Source organism: Neovison vison, chromosome 8 (assembly GCF_020171115.1).
Source record: "Neovison vison isolate M4711 chromosome 8, ASM_NN_V1, whole genome shotgun sequence".
Taxonomy (NCBI): domain Eukaryota; kingdom Metazoa; phylum Chordata; class Mammalia; order Carnivora; family Mustelidae; genus Neogale; species Neogale vison.
Window position 1 is genome coordinate 124970543 of NC_058098.1, and position 15344 is coordinate 124985886.

The 15344-nt window shown below is 38.1% G+C and overlaps 1 protein-coding gene across 2 annotated transcripts in view; it reads left to right on the forward strand.

The window, feature by feature from the left end:
• Positions 1-2111: 2111 nt before the first annotated feature.
• The window catches only part of DNAJC27 (DnaJ heat shock protein family (Hsp40) member C27), a 29432-nt gene continuing 16199 nt past the window's right edge, over positions 2112-15344 (forward strand). For both annotated transcript variants that reach the window (XM_044261966.1, XM_044261967.1), the window contains exons 1-3: positions 2112-2321; positions 9855-9937; positions 13681-13750. In XM_044261966.1, the coding sequence (XP_044117901.1) occupies positions 2235-2321; positions 9855-9937; positions 13681-13750 (240 nt within the window). In that variant the 5' untranslated portion in view covers positions 2112-2234. The remainder of the gene's footprint in view (positions 2322-9854; positions 9938-13680; positions 13751-15344) is intronic.

A 15344-nucleotide genomic window follows, 5' to 3' on the forward strand; every position in this document is an offset into this window, starting at 1 on the left:
AAAGCACGAGTATAGGAAAGCATATGGCTAGTTACTGGGGAACTATCATGTACTTCATGTGCATTATCTTTTGTAATCCTTACCCTCACCACATGCCCATCTTATGCCAACTAAAAGTGTAACAGGGCTGACTCCAGAGTGTATGTTCCTAACCCCCACTTTCTAGGTTTGTACTATAAATAGCTAATGCACACATTCTTCCTCTTTTTAAAAAACTTTTATTATTTTTTTAAAAGATTTTTTTATTTGAGAGAGAATGAGGGTTGGGGAGGGGCGGAGGTGGGGAGAGAGAGAGAGAGGGAGAGAGAAGCAGATTCGCTGATGAGCATGAAGTCTGATATGTGGCTCTACCCAGGACCTGAAAAATCATGATCTGAGCTGAAAGCAGCCGCTTAACCAACTGAGCCATTCAGGCACCCGCACAATTCTTCTTTCTGTATTAAAGACTGGAAAATAAAAGGGGTGGGGAGAACCTGAAGAAGAAGAAGAAGAAAAAAAAAAAGACTGAAAAATAAAGCTCTTTTGCCTTTTCCATTCCAAATTAAATTGCACACCCAATAGAGAATATGGCTGTACATTTTCAAACCTCAGAAACATCAGTATGAAAAAATGGTAATAAATTTTAAACTTTGGTCTGTTTTACTGCCCATATGCTCAATAGTGTCATACCTAATCAGCTTTTTAATAACTGAAGATTTGACATGTTGCTATTATTCTTCCACAAAAGTTGTATCACAGAACCCAAAGTGAACTAGCAAAGAAAGTGTTTATTGCTGTGATTTATTAAATTATACTGATTGGTCAGCATCTAGATTTGTGAAGAATCAGTAAAAATTCAATTCTTTTGAACTTTAAAATATCAAAATTCTGACCAGGACTTAGATTTCGTGATTGTAAAAAACCTTAGAAGCGTCAATAAAAAGTTTTATTACTTGGTGATTATAAAGACAACCCAGAGTAAGCTTCTTTCTTAAAAATCATGTTTTAAAAATAAAATGTTTGAAAATAAGAAATTTTAAGGCTTTATTCACTATCTTCCTGCAATGCATTTCCTTTAAGATGTTTAAAGCTATGTGAGAACCGAAATAATGCTACTTTTGCCCTTGTAATTTACTCGGAAGTTGGCAGTCACTCTTTCCCAAGGTACTAATCATTTGTCAAGTTCTATTTAACTTCTGTAATTCAAGAGGATGACTCAAAAATTTACTGTTCCTCCCAGACTAGTTTTTCTCTAAGCAGATCCTTTTTTCATCCCCTTGAATGAGAATAGAAAAGTGGTTATTTTAGGATTCACTATTATTCTACGGTCATATTAACAGTACAGGATGGTGAGCACAGATGATGGGGTTAACTTTGAATGTGAGTGGGAGGGAGAGGAAAATGAAGGAGCAAACAGCTACAAGGACACACACACACACCCCTTCATAGAACTGGAAGAGTCTAAGAAATGTCTAATCTGAGCTTTCTTCCTACAGATAAGGACTATGTAATAAGAAGAGCAATGACTCAACTAAAATCAGTCTTGACTCCAAATAGACACGCTATTTTTTTTTTTTTTTAACAATAGTTAACGGGATTCAGATCTTGCTTAACGCCCCTGTTCCAGAACCAGGGCCCCGACTTCTCTAACTCCCCGCAAGAGAAACATAATATGGGTAAGCGGGGGTTATTAGTGCAGACTCGCCCATAGGGACGGAAGAATTCAGAAAAACACCCCCAAACATACTACGGTCTACTTCCGAATTTTTAGCGCGACTGGGCCTGGACCCACAATTCCAAATACTCCCAGCCCGAGGATCTGCCCCAAACCCCCAATACATTTCTACCACTCGGAGGTGAAACGTTAACAAATGCCGCTGCCCTGGCGCCCCCGCACCCCCGCCGCGCTCCGGGTGTAAACCCAGCACTCCCCAAGGGCGACTTCCTGCGGAGAGACTCAGCCCCGCAAGTCTTCGCGACTCCTGGGAACAGGTAATCAAAACCTCGTCCCCAGAGCCCGGTGATGACGTCACGCCGCCCCTTTCTAGCATCGCGAGACTGTCTGCTCCCACCCCCAGTTCCCAGTGCTCCCAACCGCCCGCGCCCGCTGCTAGGCAGCGGCGGGGATGGCGAGCCTCGGAGCCGGGGCGGTGACGATAGCAGCGAGTCCACCATTGGACGAGCAGCCCTGAGGGACGGGCCAGCCTGGTGAACAAGGAGATAGTGAGGCGGGTGGCCCCGAGAGAGCGAGGGCAATGGAGGCCAACATGCCGAAGCGGAAGGAGCCTGGCAAGTCCCTGCGCATCAAAGTCATCTCCATGGGCAACGCTGAAGTGGGAAAAGTGAGTACTGCGCTGGGAGGGGCGGGACCTCAGCGCGGCGGGGCGACGTGCCCATTGGCTGGGAGGGCGGCCACTCAACTGCCCGGGGCCCGGCCTCCTCCCCGCCCCTGAGCAGGCCCGGGTCTCCTCCTAGGGGATGCGCCTCCGGGAGGAAAACTCTCTTGACCTTTTTGACCTTTGGTTGACCCCCCCTCCTCCTCCACTGACGTCACTCTCCATAAGAAGGTGTCTCCTGTGACCGCTCACCCTTGAATGTATCCCCAAAAGAGTAAGGAGGCCTCGGTCCTTATGTCAGATCGTTTTCCTACTACCCTATCTGCCTTCCAGGTGACCTGTCCAGGACTTAGAGGTGCAGAATAAAAGTTGAGTTACCCCAGTAGTTCTTGGGAGCCTAAGGGAGCTTACCGGGGTGCATGTGAGGATTGGAGTTTGTGAATGTTGCTCCGCGGACATGGAGCCCAGAATCTATTTTAAGAGCGCAACTGAGGGTGACCTTTTTCGCTAGGGAAGTGCAGCGGAGGTCACGGAGCCTGCATTTTGTTTTGTGTATTGTTTTTGTTTTTTTGTTTTTGTTTTTGTTTTCCGGTGGTGTCATCATATTCATTCTCTCTAAGCCTTCGTCCTATACCACCTTTCTCTTGGCTGGCTCTCCTGGGTCCCAGCTGTAAGCTCTCCCATAGTTGGGGGGGGTTGTCGGGGGGGCAAGAGGGACCAAAGGCCTTCCCCCAAGTGAATTCTAAACTGTCTCCTCTTCACCCAAATTGTCTCCCTTTCTGGGTAAGTGGAAGCTGTTGGTTAAGAACCTTCCAAGGTCATCAAATCAACGGCAGAGACAGGATTAGAACTTGAGTCTTCACAGCCTATTGCAGTTCTTGCTCCATCATTGTATGCTGTGAAAATCAAAAGAGCCCTTAATGGAGGTGTTTAGGCGGGTGCTCTGCGCATTGCTGATGCTCAGTAAATGTTTAGTAGTGCCTTTTCTTTCCATTTAGTAATATCCTGTACTATTTATGTATCTTTGTATATATATGTATTAACAGAAGTTCACTGAAACTCAACATTTATTGAACACCAGCTATGTGCCAGGCATTAAAAAGAAAAGAATAAAGGCTTTAAAAGGTTTAATAGTGAGCTGGCTAAGTAAGCATGCATCACTTTTACCATTTTCCTGTACCTAATGGTGCAACATTAAAAATAGCCCCAAATGCCCAGTGTCACCTTTTTTTTTAAAACATTGTTCTATATTTGTTAGCCAATGCAATTAGACAAGAGGGAAAAAAATATGAGATATTGGAAAGGAGAAGGCAAAATTACTATTATTTGCTAATGATATGACTATTTATCTTGAAACCCAAAGAGAATTAACTGAAAAACTTTGAGAAACAATAAGAAAATTCAGTAAAGCAAAATTAATATGCAAAAATTAACAGCTGTAGTATATCAAATAGTATTTTTAATATATAATTGAGAAATTATTTTAATTTACAATAACAGCCAAAATAAAATGCCTAGGTTTAAACTCAAGAAGAAATAGGTAGGACCTATATAAAGAAAAATTTAAAGCTCTACAAAGTGACATAAAATTACTTAGGCACATGGAAAGATATACTTTCCCCTTAATTAGGATCACTCAACATTTTAGAGATGTCAGTTCTTTAAAATAATCTACAAATGTAATTCAATCCTAGTTAAAATACTAGTTAAAATAAAAATAAGTTTTTTTTTCTTTCAGAACATAATAGAAAGTATTAAGGTCCTTATGAAAAATTAAATGTAAGGATAACTAGGAAAACTGGAAAAAAAAGAAAAAGAAAAAGAAAATACTACCAGATAATAAAACATATTTTAAATTACCAAGTTTTTCCTATTGATGCTGAGAAGGACATAGAGAGACATCAGTGGAATACACTGGAGTCTAGAAGTAAATCCAAACACATAAGGAAATTTATAACAAATATAGTAAAGTGGTAGGAAAGTAGGGACCATTTAATAAATACTGCTGGAACAACTATTTACTGTTTGGGAGTGAGGTGGATTCCTCTTGCATTGCTTTCTCAAAAATGAATTTTAGGTGGATCAAAGATTTAAATGTAACTTAAAAAAAAATTGCCAGGGCACCTGGGTGGCTCAGTTGGTTAAGCATCTGACTCTCGATTTTGGCTCAGGTCATGATCTCAGGATCATGAAATTGAGCCCCATGTCAGGCTCCATGCTGGGTATGGAGCTTCCTTAAGATTCTCTCTGTCCTCCCCCGCCGCCCTTCCTCTCCCCTCACACACACACTCTCTCTCTCAAAGAAAAGAAAAAAAAAAGAAAAAAAAAAAGCCTTACTTATAAAAGTAACACATATTCATTTTAAAGAATTTGGAAAGTATAGGAAGATAAACAATTTTAAGTTAAAAATTAAGACATACCCTAGTAAATAATCTTTGGCTTAAAGGGCAAATCAAAACAAATGACAAAATAACTAGAAAGCAGTTAAAGAGATTCTATACTGAAAACTTCAGGACAAAATTAAACCTGTAGTCAAAGGAAAACACATTATCTTACTCATTTCTAAAGAAGAGAGAGAGAAAAACTAAAGGAACTTAATGGTTTTACAACTTTGTGAGTGTACAAAAAACCACTGAAGTGTATACCTTAAAAGTGTGAATTTTGTAATATGGTATTTCTCATTTCAAAAGGAACTTAATACCTAAGACATTAGGAAAAGGTCACAAAATAGACCAAAAGAAAGTTTGGAAAATTAAAATTAATAAAGAAAGAAAAGTGCCTTAAAAAATCTATTTAAGAAGAAAATAGAGAAAATGAAAAATTTCAAGATTAGTACTGAGAGGGAGACATAATCACATACTAGAAGAGATTAAAAGAATGACTAGGAAACATTACATCCAGTTCTGTAGAAGCACATTTGAAAATGTAGGGGAAATGAAGGACTTCCTAGCAGAATATAAATGACCAAAACTGACTCAAAAAGAAGTAGAAAAATCCAATCCCTTAGTCACATAAGAAGAATTAGAAAAACAATGAAAAGATGTATCCTTCTAAAAGGTATCAGGATCAGATGGCTTCATGAATAAACTTTATTTAAGCTTTAAATAACATATAATTTCAGCTACTTAAATAATTTTAAGGCAAAGAAAAAGGTGAACAACTTTTTCTTTGAAGTCGTGGTAACTTAACTAGCAAAACTTGGTATAGTATCAAAACAGAAAAGTATATCCCAATTTCACAAATATAGAGAGATGTATAATTTCTTAAATATCAACAAATAGCATTCAGTAGTATATCAAAAATAATTCACTACTAGCAAGGAGAGTTTATCCCTGGAATGCAAACATGGTTCAATATTAAGAAGTTCGTCAACATAATTTGTTACATTAACTGACTACTGGAGAAAATTTTTTCAGTACTGGAAAAACATTTGATATAATCAAGTAGTCAATCCTAATAAAAATTTTAAGCAGAATCAGAATAAAATGAAACTACTTAAATATGAAAGACAATATTTATTATTAGCGAACAGCAAACATCATAGCAAATGGTACAATGCTAGGTCTATTTCCATTAAAATTAGGTACGAAAAGGATACTTGCTATTTTCCTTTATTACTCAACATTGTTTTAGAGGTTCTAGAAATTCAGTAAGAAAAAGGGGATTTCCAAGGGCTTAATCTTCTCTGTAGGAGAATCCTGAAAGTTCTCTGTGGTCTTTGTGTAGATCTGATTCAGCTTTCTGCCTTGGCAGTCAACCTACTCCAAAGACCCAGTCCAGTTCTCAGTGTCCTCTAGGGTCAGACTCTTTGTAACATCCAACTTTGAAACTTGCCTTAATTTTAGATTTCCAGTTAAATTTAATAAATATTTTCCTGTTAAATTAGTTGGATTGAGTTTTCAAATGTTCTACAATATTGTATATACTTCTTGGAGTTTACTTCTCTGTCTTAACAATAGACATCTTAATCCCTCCAAGTAATCCGAGACAGCTCTACTCTTTTTCATTTGTATATAGTCCACAATATGCAAGCATTCCTCTGTTGATGAGAATTCATGTCATTTCCAGCTTTTCCCCTATTCACAAACAATGTTGCAATAAATACTCCGTGTGTGTGTGTGTGTGTGTGTGTACACAGTAAATACCGGTTTTCTAATTTCTATAAACTAGATTTTCAGGGGTGGAATGCTGAGTTCAAGAGCATATTTTAAAGTTTTCATAGCTATTGCCAACTCTATTTAAAAAAACTGTGTTTCTACCAACAATATGGTATGGAGGTACCCTTTTTCCCATATCCCTGCCAACACAGGTGTTGTCATTCTTTTAATGACTCCCAGTCTGGTTAGTGAGAATTATTACTTTAATTTGCATTTCATGGGTTACAGATGAAGTTGAGCACCTTTTCATATGCTTATTGGCTATTTGGATTTGCTGTTCTATATATTTATATTCCCTATTTATTTTTCTATTGGATAATATGTCTTATCAATTTTTCTGGCTCAGGGACATGAGAAATACTAACTTTTGCCAGTCATATAAGTAATGAATATTTGGATATGTCATTGTCTTTTAATATTTTTACAAATATTTTGCCATACAGTTGCTTTTGTTATTATTTCTTTTTTAAAAAATTTATTTATTTATTTGATAGAGAAACACAGCGAGAGAGGGAGCACAAGCAGGGGGAGTGGGAGAGGGAGAAGCAGGCTCTCCGCTGAGCAGGGAGCCTGATGTGGGCTGTATCCCAAAACCCTGGGATCATGACCTGAGCCAAAGGCAGACGCTTAACTCACTGAGCCATCCAGGTACCCCTATTACTACTTTTTTTTTTATATACTCAGTTGTGCCTGTCTTTGCTTCCTTCCTTTTTTTTTTAAGATTTATTTATTTTTTAGGTTGGGGAGGGTCTGAGGAAGAAGCAGACTCTCCGCTGAGCAGGGAACACGATGAGGGGCTCAGTCCCTGGACTCTGGGATCACAGCTGAAGCCAAAGGCTTACCCAGCTAAGCCACCCCCACATTCCTGTCCTTTCTTTTATGTTTTTTGAGTTTCCTTTCTTGGTTGAAAATGTTTTCCTAAGGTTGTACATATGTTGCACATTTCTTTTGCACTTGATCTTAGCCAAAGGGCCGACAAGTGTTGGTGCACATTTTCTTCTGAAATTTTTGTTGTTTTATTTTTAAATTTTGAAATCACAAATTCATCTGAATTATTCTGTATTTAGAGAAAGGCCTAACTTGTATAAGTAGCATTTTACCAAATAAATCACTCTTTTCCCCTTAACTTTAAAGATTTTATTTATTTATTTGAGAGAGACAGTGAGAGAGAACATGAGACAGGAGAAGGTGAGAGGGAGAAGCAGACTCCCCATGGAGCTGGGAGCCTGATGCAGGACTCAGTCCTGATAGTCCAGGATCATGACCTGAGCTGAAGGCAGTTGCTTAACCAACTGAGCCGCCCAGTTGCCCGTTTCCTCTTAACTTTAAATATCACCTTGGTCACTTTTAAACTCTCTTCTTTTAATAGGATCTATTTCTGGGCTCTCTCTTCTGTTCTACTGACCTATTTGTCTATTCTTACGCCAATATAATATTGTCTTGATTGGTTTCAGACTGTATTTTAATATCTATTAAGGTAGCTTCCCTCTTCTTTCTATTATCCTGCCCCATTCCTCTTTTTTATATTTTGATTAGTTCTTCCCAGATAGTTTTTCTTTCATATGAATTTTAGGAAAATTCTATTAAAAACAGAGGCCCAAACCTGTTAAGATTTTAACTGAATCTGTGTAAAAAAAGAAAAGTACCTAAAAATCTATTTAAGAAAAATAGTGAGAGCAAAACATTCTCTCTGTATTTATGTTATTTAACTTATAAGAGCTTATAAGAGCCTAAGGACCAGGAGCCCTATTTATGTAATAGGGAGTGGTTATTAATACAATTACTTAAATATGTGTCTTGTGAAATACTTATAACTAGTGTTTAAATAGTGTACTGTAGTTAAAGGACTGCCAGGCCTCTTAATCTCATGAATAATTTAGAAAAAGGCTATATTCATTTTCCCAAGCTATTGTGAGAGAAAATATTTGTGAAGTGCGTTCCAGCTATAAAATGCTTTTAAAAGTATAGCCTCTTAGCAGTAGTCACTCCAAAGAAAATTTTCCTTTAGTTCACAGTACGCTTATTAACTGCTTTTTAAATTAACTGTCCTATTTAATTGAGGTTAACATTCATCGGGGAAGGATTTAAGCAAAATAAACTCCGTTACTAGCACTCCCAAGTAAATTGTAAGTTTCATGAGTGCTAAGGGTTGTTATTAATATACAAGTCTTTTAAAATTGGTTTTTACTGGCACTGAGCAAATTTCAATGGCATGAGCAAAAAGATAGAAGTAAAATACCAGCGTTTGTTGTCCTCAAATAGTTTACCATCTAGCTGAAGAGATAATGTGAATATGTACGTGCGAAATGATAACTTACAATACAAAGCCATGTATGACTGCTGGTGTGTGTGTGTGTGTGTGTGTGTGTGTGTAATATATGTGTGTATATTAGTATGTGTATAAAGTATTGGAAGAGTTCAGATGCAGGCAAGATCTCTTAAAACCTGGAGCTCAGAGCTTGAGCTGGGCCTTAAAGGACAAGTTAAGATTTGGAAAGAAGGGAGAAAGCTCATTCCAACTAGAGGGTAAGTCATGACAAAAGCTAGGAAGTCAGGTGTCCAGGAGTTTTGCGGAAATGGAGAGTTTGTATTAGAAGGGTTCAGACAGGGAATGCAGATTAGGGCCAGATTATGGAGGACCTTAAATAAAGGACAAAGGAATTTGGGTTTCAAACTTGGCACTGAGAAACCACTGACGATTTTTGAGTTAGGGAAGTGAAAAATGTCAGTGGTGTGCCATACTGACGAGGTTAGGACAAAAGGAAGGCAGAAAGACCAATAAAGAATTTCCTACTGTTGTCTAGTAGATGATGAGAATCTAAACCCAAAAGGTGTAAGTGGGAATTAGAATGAGAAGGAGGCAGGAAACCTTCAGAAGGTTTAGAAAGGCTCAGAATCAAACATGGCTTTAATATTCTGATCCTCTGTGGTTGGGAAAATGGTGGTATTAACAGAATCAGGATGTCAGCAGGATGAACTGTTTTTATGTATAGGATTAGGCCATTTTGGGACATGTCGAATTTGAGGTAACAGCAGGACACCCAAGTAGAAAGTAGTCTTAGTACTGAAGGTATCGATGTGCTTTTGAGAAGGGAGGTCAATGCTAAACGTTTTGGTGGTATTGTTGAAAGCATAAGAGTAAGTCTTCAAAAGAAAAGAGCACAAGGATGGAGAACTAAGCTGAAAACATGTTTGGTGCTAGGGAAGAATATTTAAGTAATTTTTCCTTAAAATTTTCACTTTTATCATTTGTTTTGGTTCTTTGAAAATGCTTTCTCTCTCATTGTGGTGAGTGAAGAAACTATGATGAACTATGCCTATATTGTATGTTTCCAGAGTGTATTTACTAAAAGCCTGCATTTTTTTTTTTTTACCTTTTTAGAGCTGTATTATAAAACGATACTGTGAGAAAAGATTTGTGTCTAAATATCTTGCAACCATTGGAATTGACTATGGAGTCACAAAGTAAGTACATTGTTTTTTTGGGCTTATAAGTTACATAGACCTTTGAACTCCTATAAAATGACGTGTCTTGAAATAGGTACTCTGAAAATAAATCAGGAAAGATTGGAATAAAAGACCTTTACAAAAATGTAGTGATCATATAATTTGTTCATCACTGACCACATTCTTTTTTGCCAGGCCCTCCCTTAGGTATAGGGTCTACAGCAATGAGCAAGTTAATATAAAACCCAACTGACAGATGTGCCTTTTTATGACACATGTTTGTATAAATGGGTCCTATTAGCAGATGTGTTTGTAGAGCATTTTGAGATATTCTTTCTAAAAAGTATAAATATTACGTGGAAATTTTTCTACCAGACAATATCATTTATTGGTTTATGATCTTTATAGCCTATTGGTATCTAGAAAATGATCTGGGAGAAGTAAAACTGGGAAGAAGTGGAGATTTATCTGGACATGACTCGGGGTGGGTTGAGCTTGCGGAGGTAGGATTACATTAGCAGGAAATAATACTGCCAGTGCATAGAATCGAGGTACACAGCACTCTCCCGGAAAGTGGAATTTCAGGGACTTACTATTCTGGCCCTAAGCTGCCTCTTCTTCCCTCTTGTTGCATTCCTTTACACACTTTACCCTCCCTCCACACTACACCACTGTCCTCATATTTTTCTTGTCTCAGTGCCATTATTTATTCTATCTATCTGAAGTGTCCTTTCCCTGCATCTCTCCATCTGTCAGACTTTCCAAGATGTGAAATGGTCTTGTTCCCATGAGGTCTTGGAATAGCTCCTTTATTAGTGAGGACTCTTTTTGGTTGCAAATGTCAGAAATATTAAACTTTTCTATGCTGTTTATGGTACTTAGAATAAATTGCCACATGTCGTTATTTTTATATGTTAAATGTCTCCTGCTAGATTATAAGCTCCATGAAGAAGGGACTATTAGTATAAATCATCCCCAAGTGTCTGGTACAGTGCTTGTACAGAGTAGATACTCAAAAACTATGTATTATTAGGTAAGATAGGACTGAAGAGGAAGTTTGCAAGATTAGAACATGAGGGCAGCTTTCAAGAAGGTAGACTAAAGTGGTGGGTGTATCTGTACTTCAGGACACAGAGTTTCATCAGTGATAGGGCAGGAGATCCGGTTTCAGGCGGTTCTGGTTTGAATCCATATAAGTAGCTAATTTATTCCCCTAAGAGATGAGTATTACCATATTACACCATAGAACTGTGGTCGTTTAGTCAACAGACTCTTCTATTTCGGGCTGAAAGTTTTGCGGGGAAAGATGGTTGTCCCATGGTGAATCAGGAGGCTATAACTGAGAGGTACCCAAGTCAAACCAGCTCAAGCAAAATAATAATGATAATGATAATGATAATGATAATGATAATAAGCTTAAATAAAGGATATTAATAAATTCACATAATCCAGTTATAAGGATGCTAGGCTTAGAGATGGCTGGAACCAGGGACAGAATAGAGACAGAGCATTTACTCTGTCTCTCTCCACCTTCTATCTTCCTCCACATGGCTTCCAGCAGATCTCAGACTCACAGTGTGAATTTTACTTCCAGAGAGGGACCAAAGTTAGTATTCCAAGTTTAAAAATCCCAGGGAAGGGGTGCCTGGGTGGCTCAGTCATTGAGTGGCTGCCTTCAGCTCAGGTCATGATCCCCGGGTCCTGGGATTAAGCCCCACATCAGGCTCCCTGCTCAGCAGGAAGCCTGCTTCTCCCTCTCCCACTCCTCCTGCTTGTGTTTCCCTCTCTCACTGTCTCTCTTTCTGTCAAGTAAATAAATAAAATCTTAAAAAAAAAAAAAAAAAAAAAAGAATCCCAGAGAAGGTTTGATTGTCCAGGTGGGGACAGGCGCATTTCCCCAGCTCAGTTGGCTATGGCCAGCAGAGTGGGGTCACTAAGAACATAGAGCCGAACCCATCTGAACCACAACCACGAGAAGAAAGGGGAATAGTAGCCAAAATAATAGATACCCATTCCATCCTCCCTGTTTCCAACATGGTGAAGCTCAAATTCCAGCATGCTGAAGAATTACTTGTAGAGTTTGTAAAAATGCAGATTCCTAGGACCTGCCCACCAAGATTCTGATTTGCCAGGTCTGAGATGGGACACAAGAATCTGCATTTTTAAAAGTCTCTCATAATAATGATACAGGTGGTCTTCAGGCCATAATCTAGGAAAGCACAACCTTGAGGTAATGAATTACCATTTTTCTTAAAGTAATTGCCTCTGTCTGGCATCTGAATTAAATTAACCTCTTTCAGTTTCAATGTGTGAATACATTTTTGACTTTATGGCCTTTAGTTACATCCCCTGTCAGCTGCTATCTCTTTAAGGCAAAATTTTCTAGTATAAATTATTATACCAGATCTTCTCCAGATGCTCTCAGGCTTTGTTGTTATTTTGTTTGCTATTCTCACATCCTCTTTTATAAGATGGATCCTGATTTCACAGATGTTAAAATGAAAGCAAATATGCATTTTGGAATTGATGAGATATGGTAGAAAATTCAGGAATAAAGAAATGATTAGCTTAATTTAAGTCTACAAGTAATATAAAACAACTGTAGGAATTATGATTTCAGAATAGAAAGTGGATATTATAGATGCGGACAAGGGGATAATAACAATAAACAAACCAGGAGGTAGTACAGGGACAATGAGACCAAGTACTGATGTCCTTGTATCCTGGAGGAGGGGTTCATGTCAGTGTTGTGTAAACTGAAACATGTCACGTAAAAACATAATGATTCTACCCTGTTAATTTATTGTGAATAATTCCTATTCTTAACTTAGAGGGGTCTTTTAGGAAATATTTCTTGTGATGAGGAAACGTATTTAAAGTTCAATAATTCTAGTTCACTTCAGTTCCCTTTTCTTTTGTTAAATTCAGTAACAAGTACATTTCGTACTTTTTATTTTAAAATAGGATAATCCCATTTTTATAAAAAAAATACTTATGCTCATCAGTCATATCTATGCATAGAAGACTGTAGTGATGTTTATCTATATTGACAAAGGTTTTTTTCTGGGTGATAGGATTTGAGATAAATTTTAAACTTTCATCTTTGTATTTTTCTTTAGTGTTTGAAATACTTAAAATACTTCATTAATTTATTTACCAGTAGTGATTTTTCTGGAAAAAAATAAAAAGGACAAGATGCAAATATGCTACCACGTTGAATAGTATTTAATTCTAATATGAATGGTTGTTATTTTTCCTTTTTGTTCTTTTCTCTATTTAAAAATTTTTGAAAACAAGTTGATTTGCTTCTGCCCAATGAAGATCACACACTTTAGTTACTGTTCTGCGTGGTAACCCAGCATGACCATTAGTAATTAAGATGTCTTCTTAAGTGAAATAAAGTATTTTGTTTTCCTTCCTCTCAGTCCTACTTGCCCCACATTGGTTTTCTTAGTTCCATGGTAGTAGCCACCGTTTGTTAGTTAAGGGGTACGGACTGAAGTATCTTGAGGTAAGCTGAAGGTAAATGAGGGTGCTTGTTACAGGGGCCTCAGTGTTCTGAAAATAAGGAGGGCAAGATGATCTGCCAAATTACCAGCTTCTGTTGTAATGATTATCTGTTATCAAGAAGAGGTACTACGAAAGCCTCTTTTAAATTTCATACACATACCTTTTTAAAATTAATAAATGACATAAATGATTTCAATGGGAATGCAGAAGCCATAACCTTCTTTGGAATTGTTTCCCTTTGAACATTTCAGGGTACAAGTCAGAGACAGAGAAATCAAAGTTAACATCTTTGATATGGCTGGTCATCCCTTCTTCTATGAGGTAAGAAAGACTTTTTGAGAAAATCTGCGTCCAGTATTGTCAGTGGGTTAGGGAAAGATCCCTAGTTATTAGAAAGATCCCTAGTTATTAGAAACTACCAGTATGCAAATCATGTATAAAATTAGGTGAATTTAGCTTTAGTGGCTTCCTTTCTGAGCCGTAACTGAATGAAAACCTGTTGGTCTTTTGTTCCATCCACTTAGATAGTGGTAGGAAATTCCCTTGCTAATGTTTCAAACAGTTAGATAAGACATTTTAAATTTCAAAGGACTGTTGCTTTTATGCTTTATACCTTCCTGATCTATGGCCGCCATTCATTCACTGCATACCAGTGTGTCAGTTTGGACACTAGAAATACACAGTCCCTGTCCTCGTGGAACATAAATATGTCAAAGAAGACGGATGTTAAACAAATGACAGAATGCTTGGGAGCATTTAATATCTAGTCTAGTATCTGGGAGGACAGGAAGCCTTGTTGAAGGAAGCAACATTTAAAGTAAGCTTTGATGGGTAAGTAAGAATTACGTAGATTGGTGGGAATCCAGGGATGATGTGGAACACAGGATAGTTTTGAGTGGTACAGACTGTAATAGTGTGGAGAATGAATGTCTCTAATGATGGGGTCACACTGCCTCACAAGTTCATCCTTTTCACTGTTAAAAACTCGAGATTAACAACTCCCTTTTGAAGGCTTCCTTCCTTTGACTTTCACTATTGATCTTGGCCTTGTTTTTAGAACAACATAGACTGAGTCTGTGCTTCTACAAGGAACCTTTCTAAAATTTGTTAATCCGCTCCTTTTCAGGTAAAATATTTTCTAGCCCTGCCGCAGCTAGGCTTCTCAACATCCTTTGTAGATAACCTCTAGTTAGCTAATGGGGAGATGACAACTGAGCACAACATTCCAGATATTGTCTAGTGAAAAGCGCTGAGTGTTCTTTCCTTTCTGTCATTAGACACTAGACGTCTTATCAATGCAAATTGAAATTACAATAGCTTCCCCCCCAGCAGCTCAAAAAGATAACAGTATAATTAATAGAAGCTTCTTCAAATCACCACTTCTGAAATAACTTTTCTCTGAATAGCTTCGATTTTTTCTTTTTTGTCAAATATTTACTTGTCCATAGCTCCAACCCTCCTTTTTGACAAGACCAAAGCCATCTTCTCCCTAAGGCCCAAACTGACCAAAGTATATTTTTGCTCGGCACACAGCGGGTGAAGCGTCCGTAGCCATTGTCATGATCCCTGGCTTCCCCCCATCCTGGCGGCCTGTCTTCCATTGAAGCTACTCCTATCATCTGTCCTCCCAACAGGTTTACCCAAAGGGCCTACTGAGAGAGGCCCGTCTGCGTAGCATGTGAGAGAGCACTCTCAGAGGAAAGTGTCAAAGAGAGGACTGCGAGGGAATGCCAGGCCTGTGTCTAACAGCGATTTTGCTTCCACTGATGCACACATCATTCTGGGACTTGCTGGTATGAGTTAGACAGTCTGTAGAAAGTTCTTGAGGCCCGAGTGCTATTAAACTAACAGCTTTCTGTGGCCTACAAGCTAGAAAGTTTGCCATCCCTGCTCTAAGAAATAATCCCAATTCCCT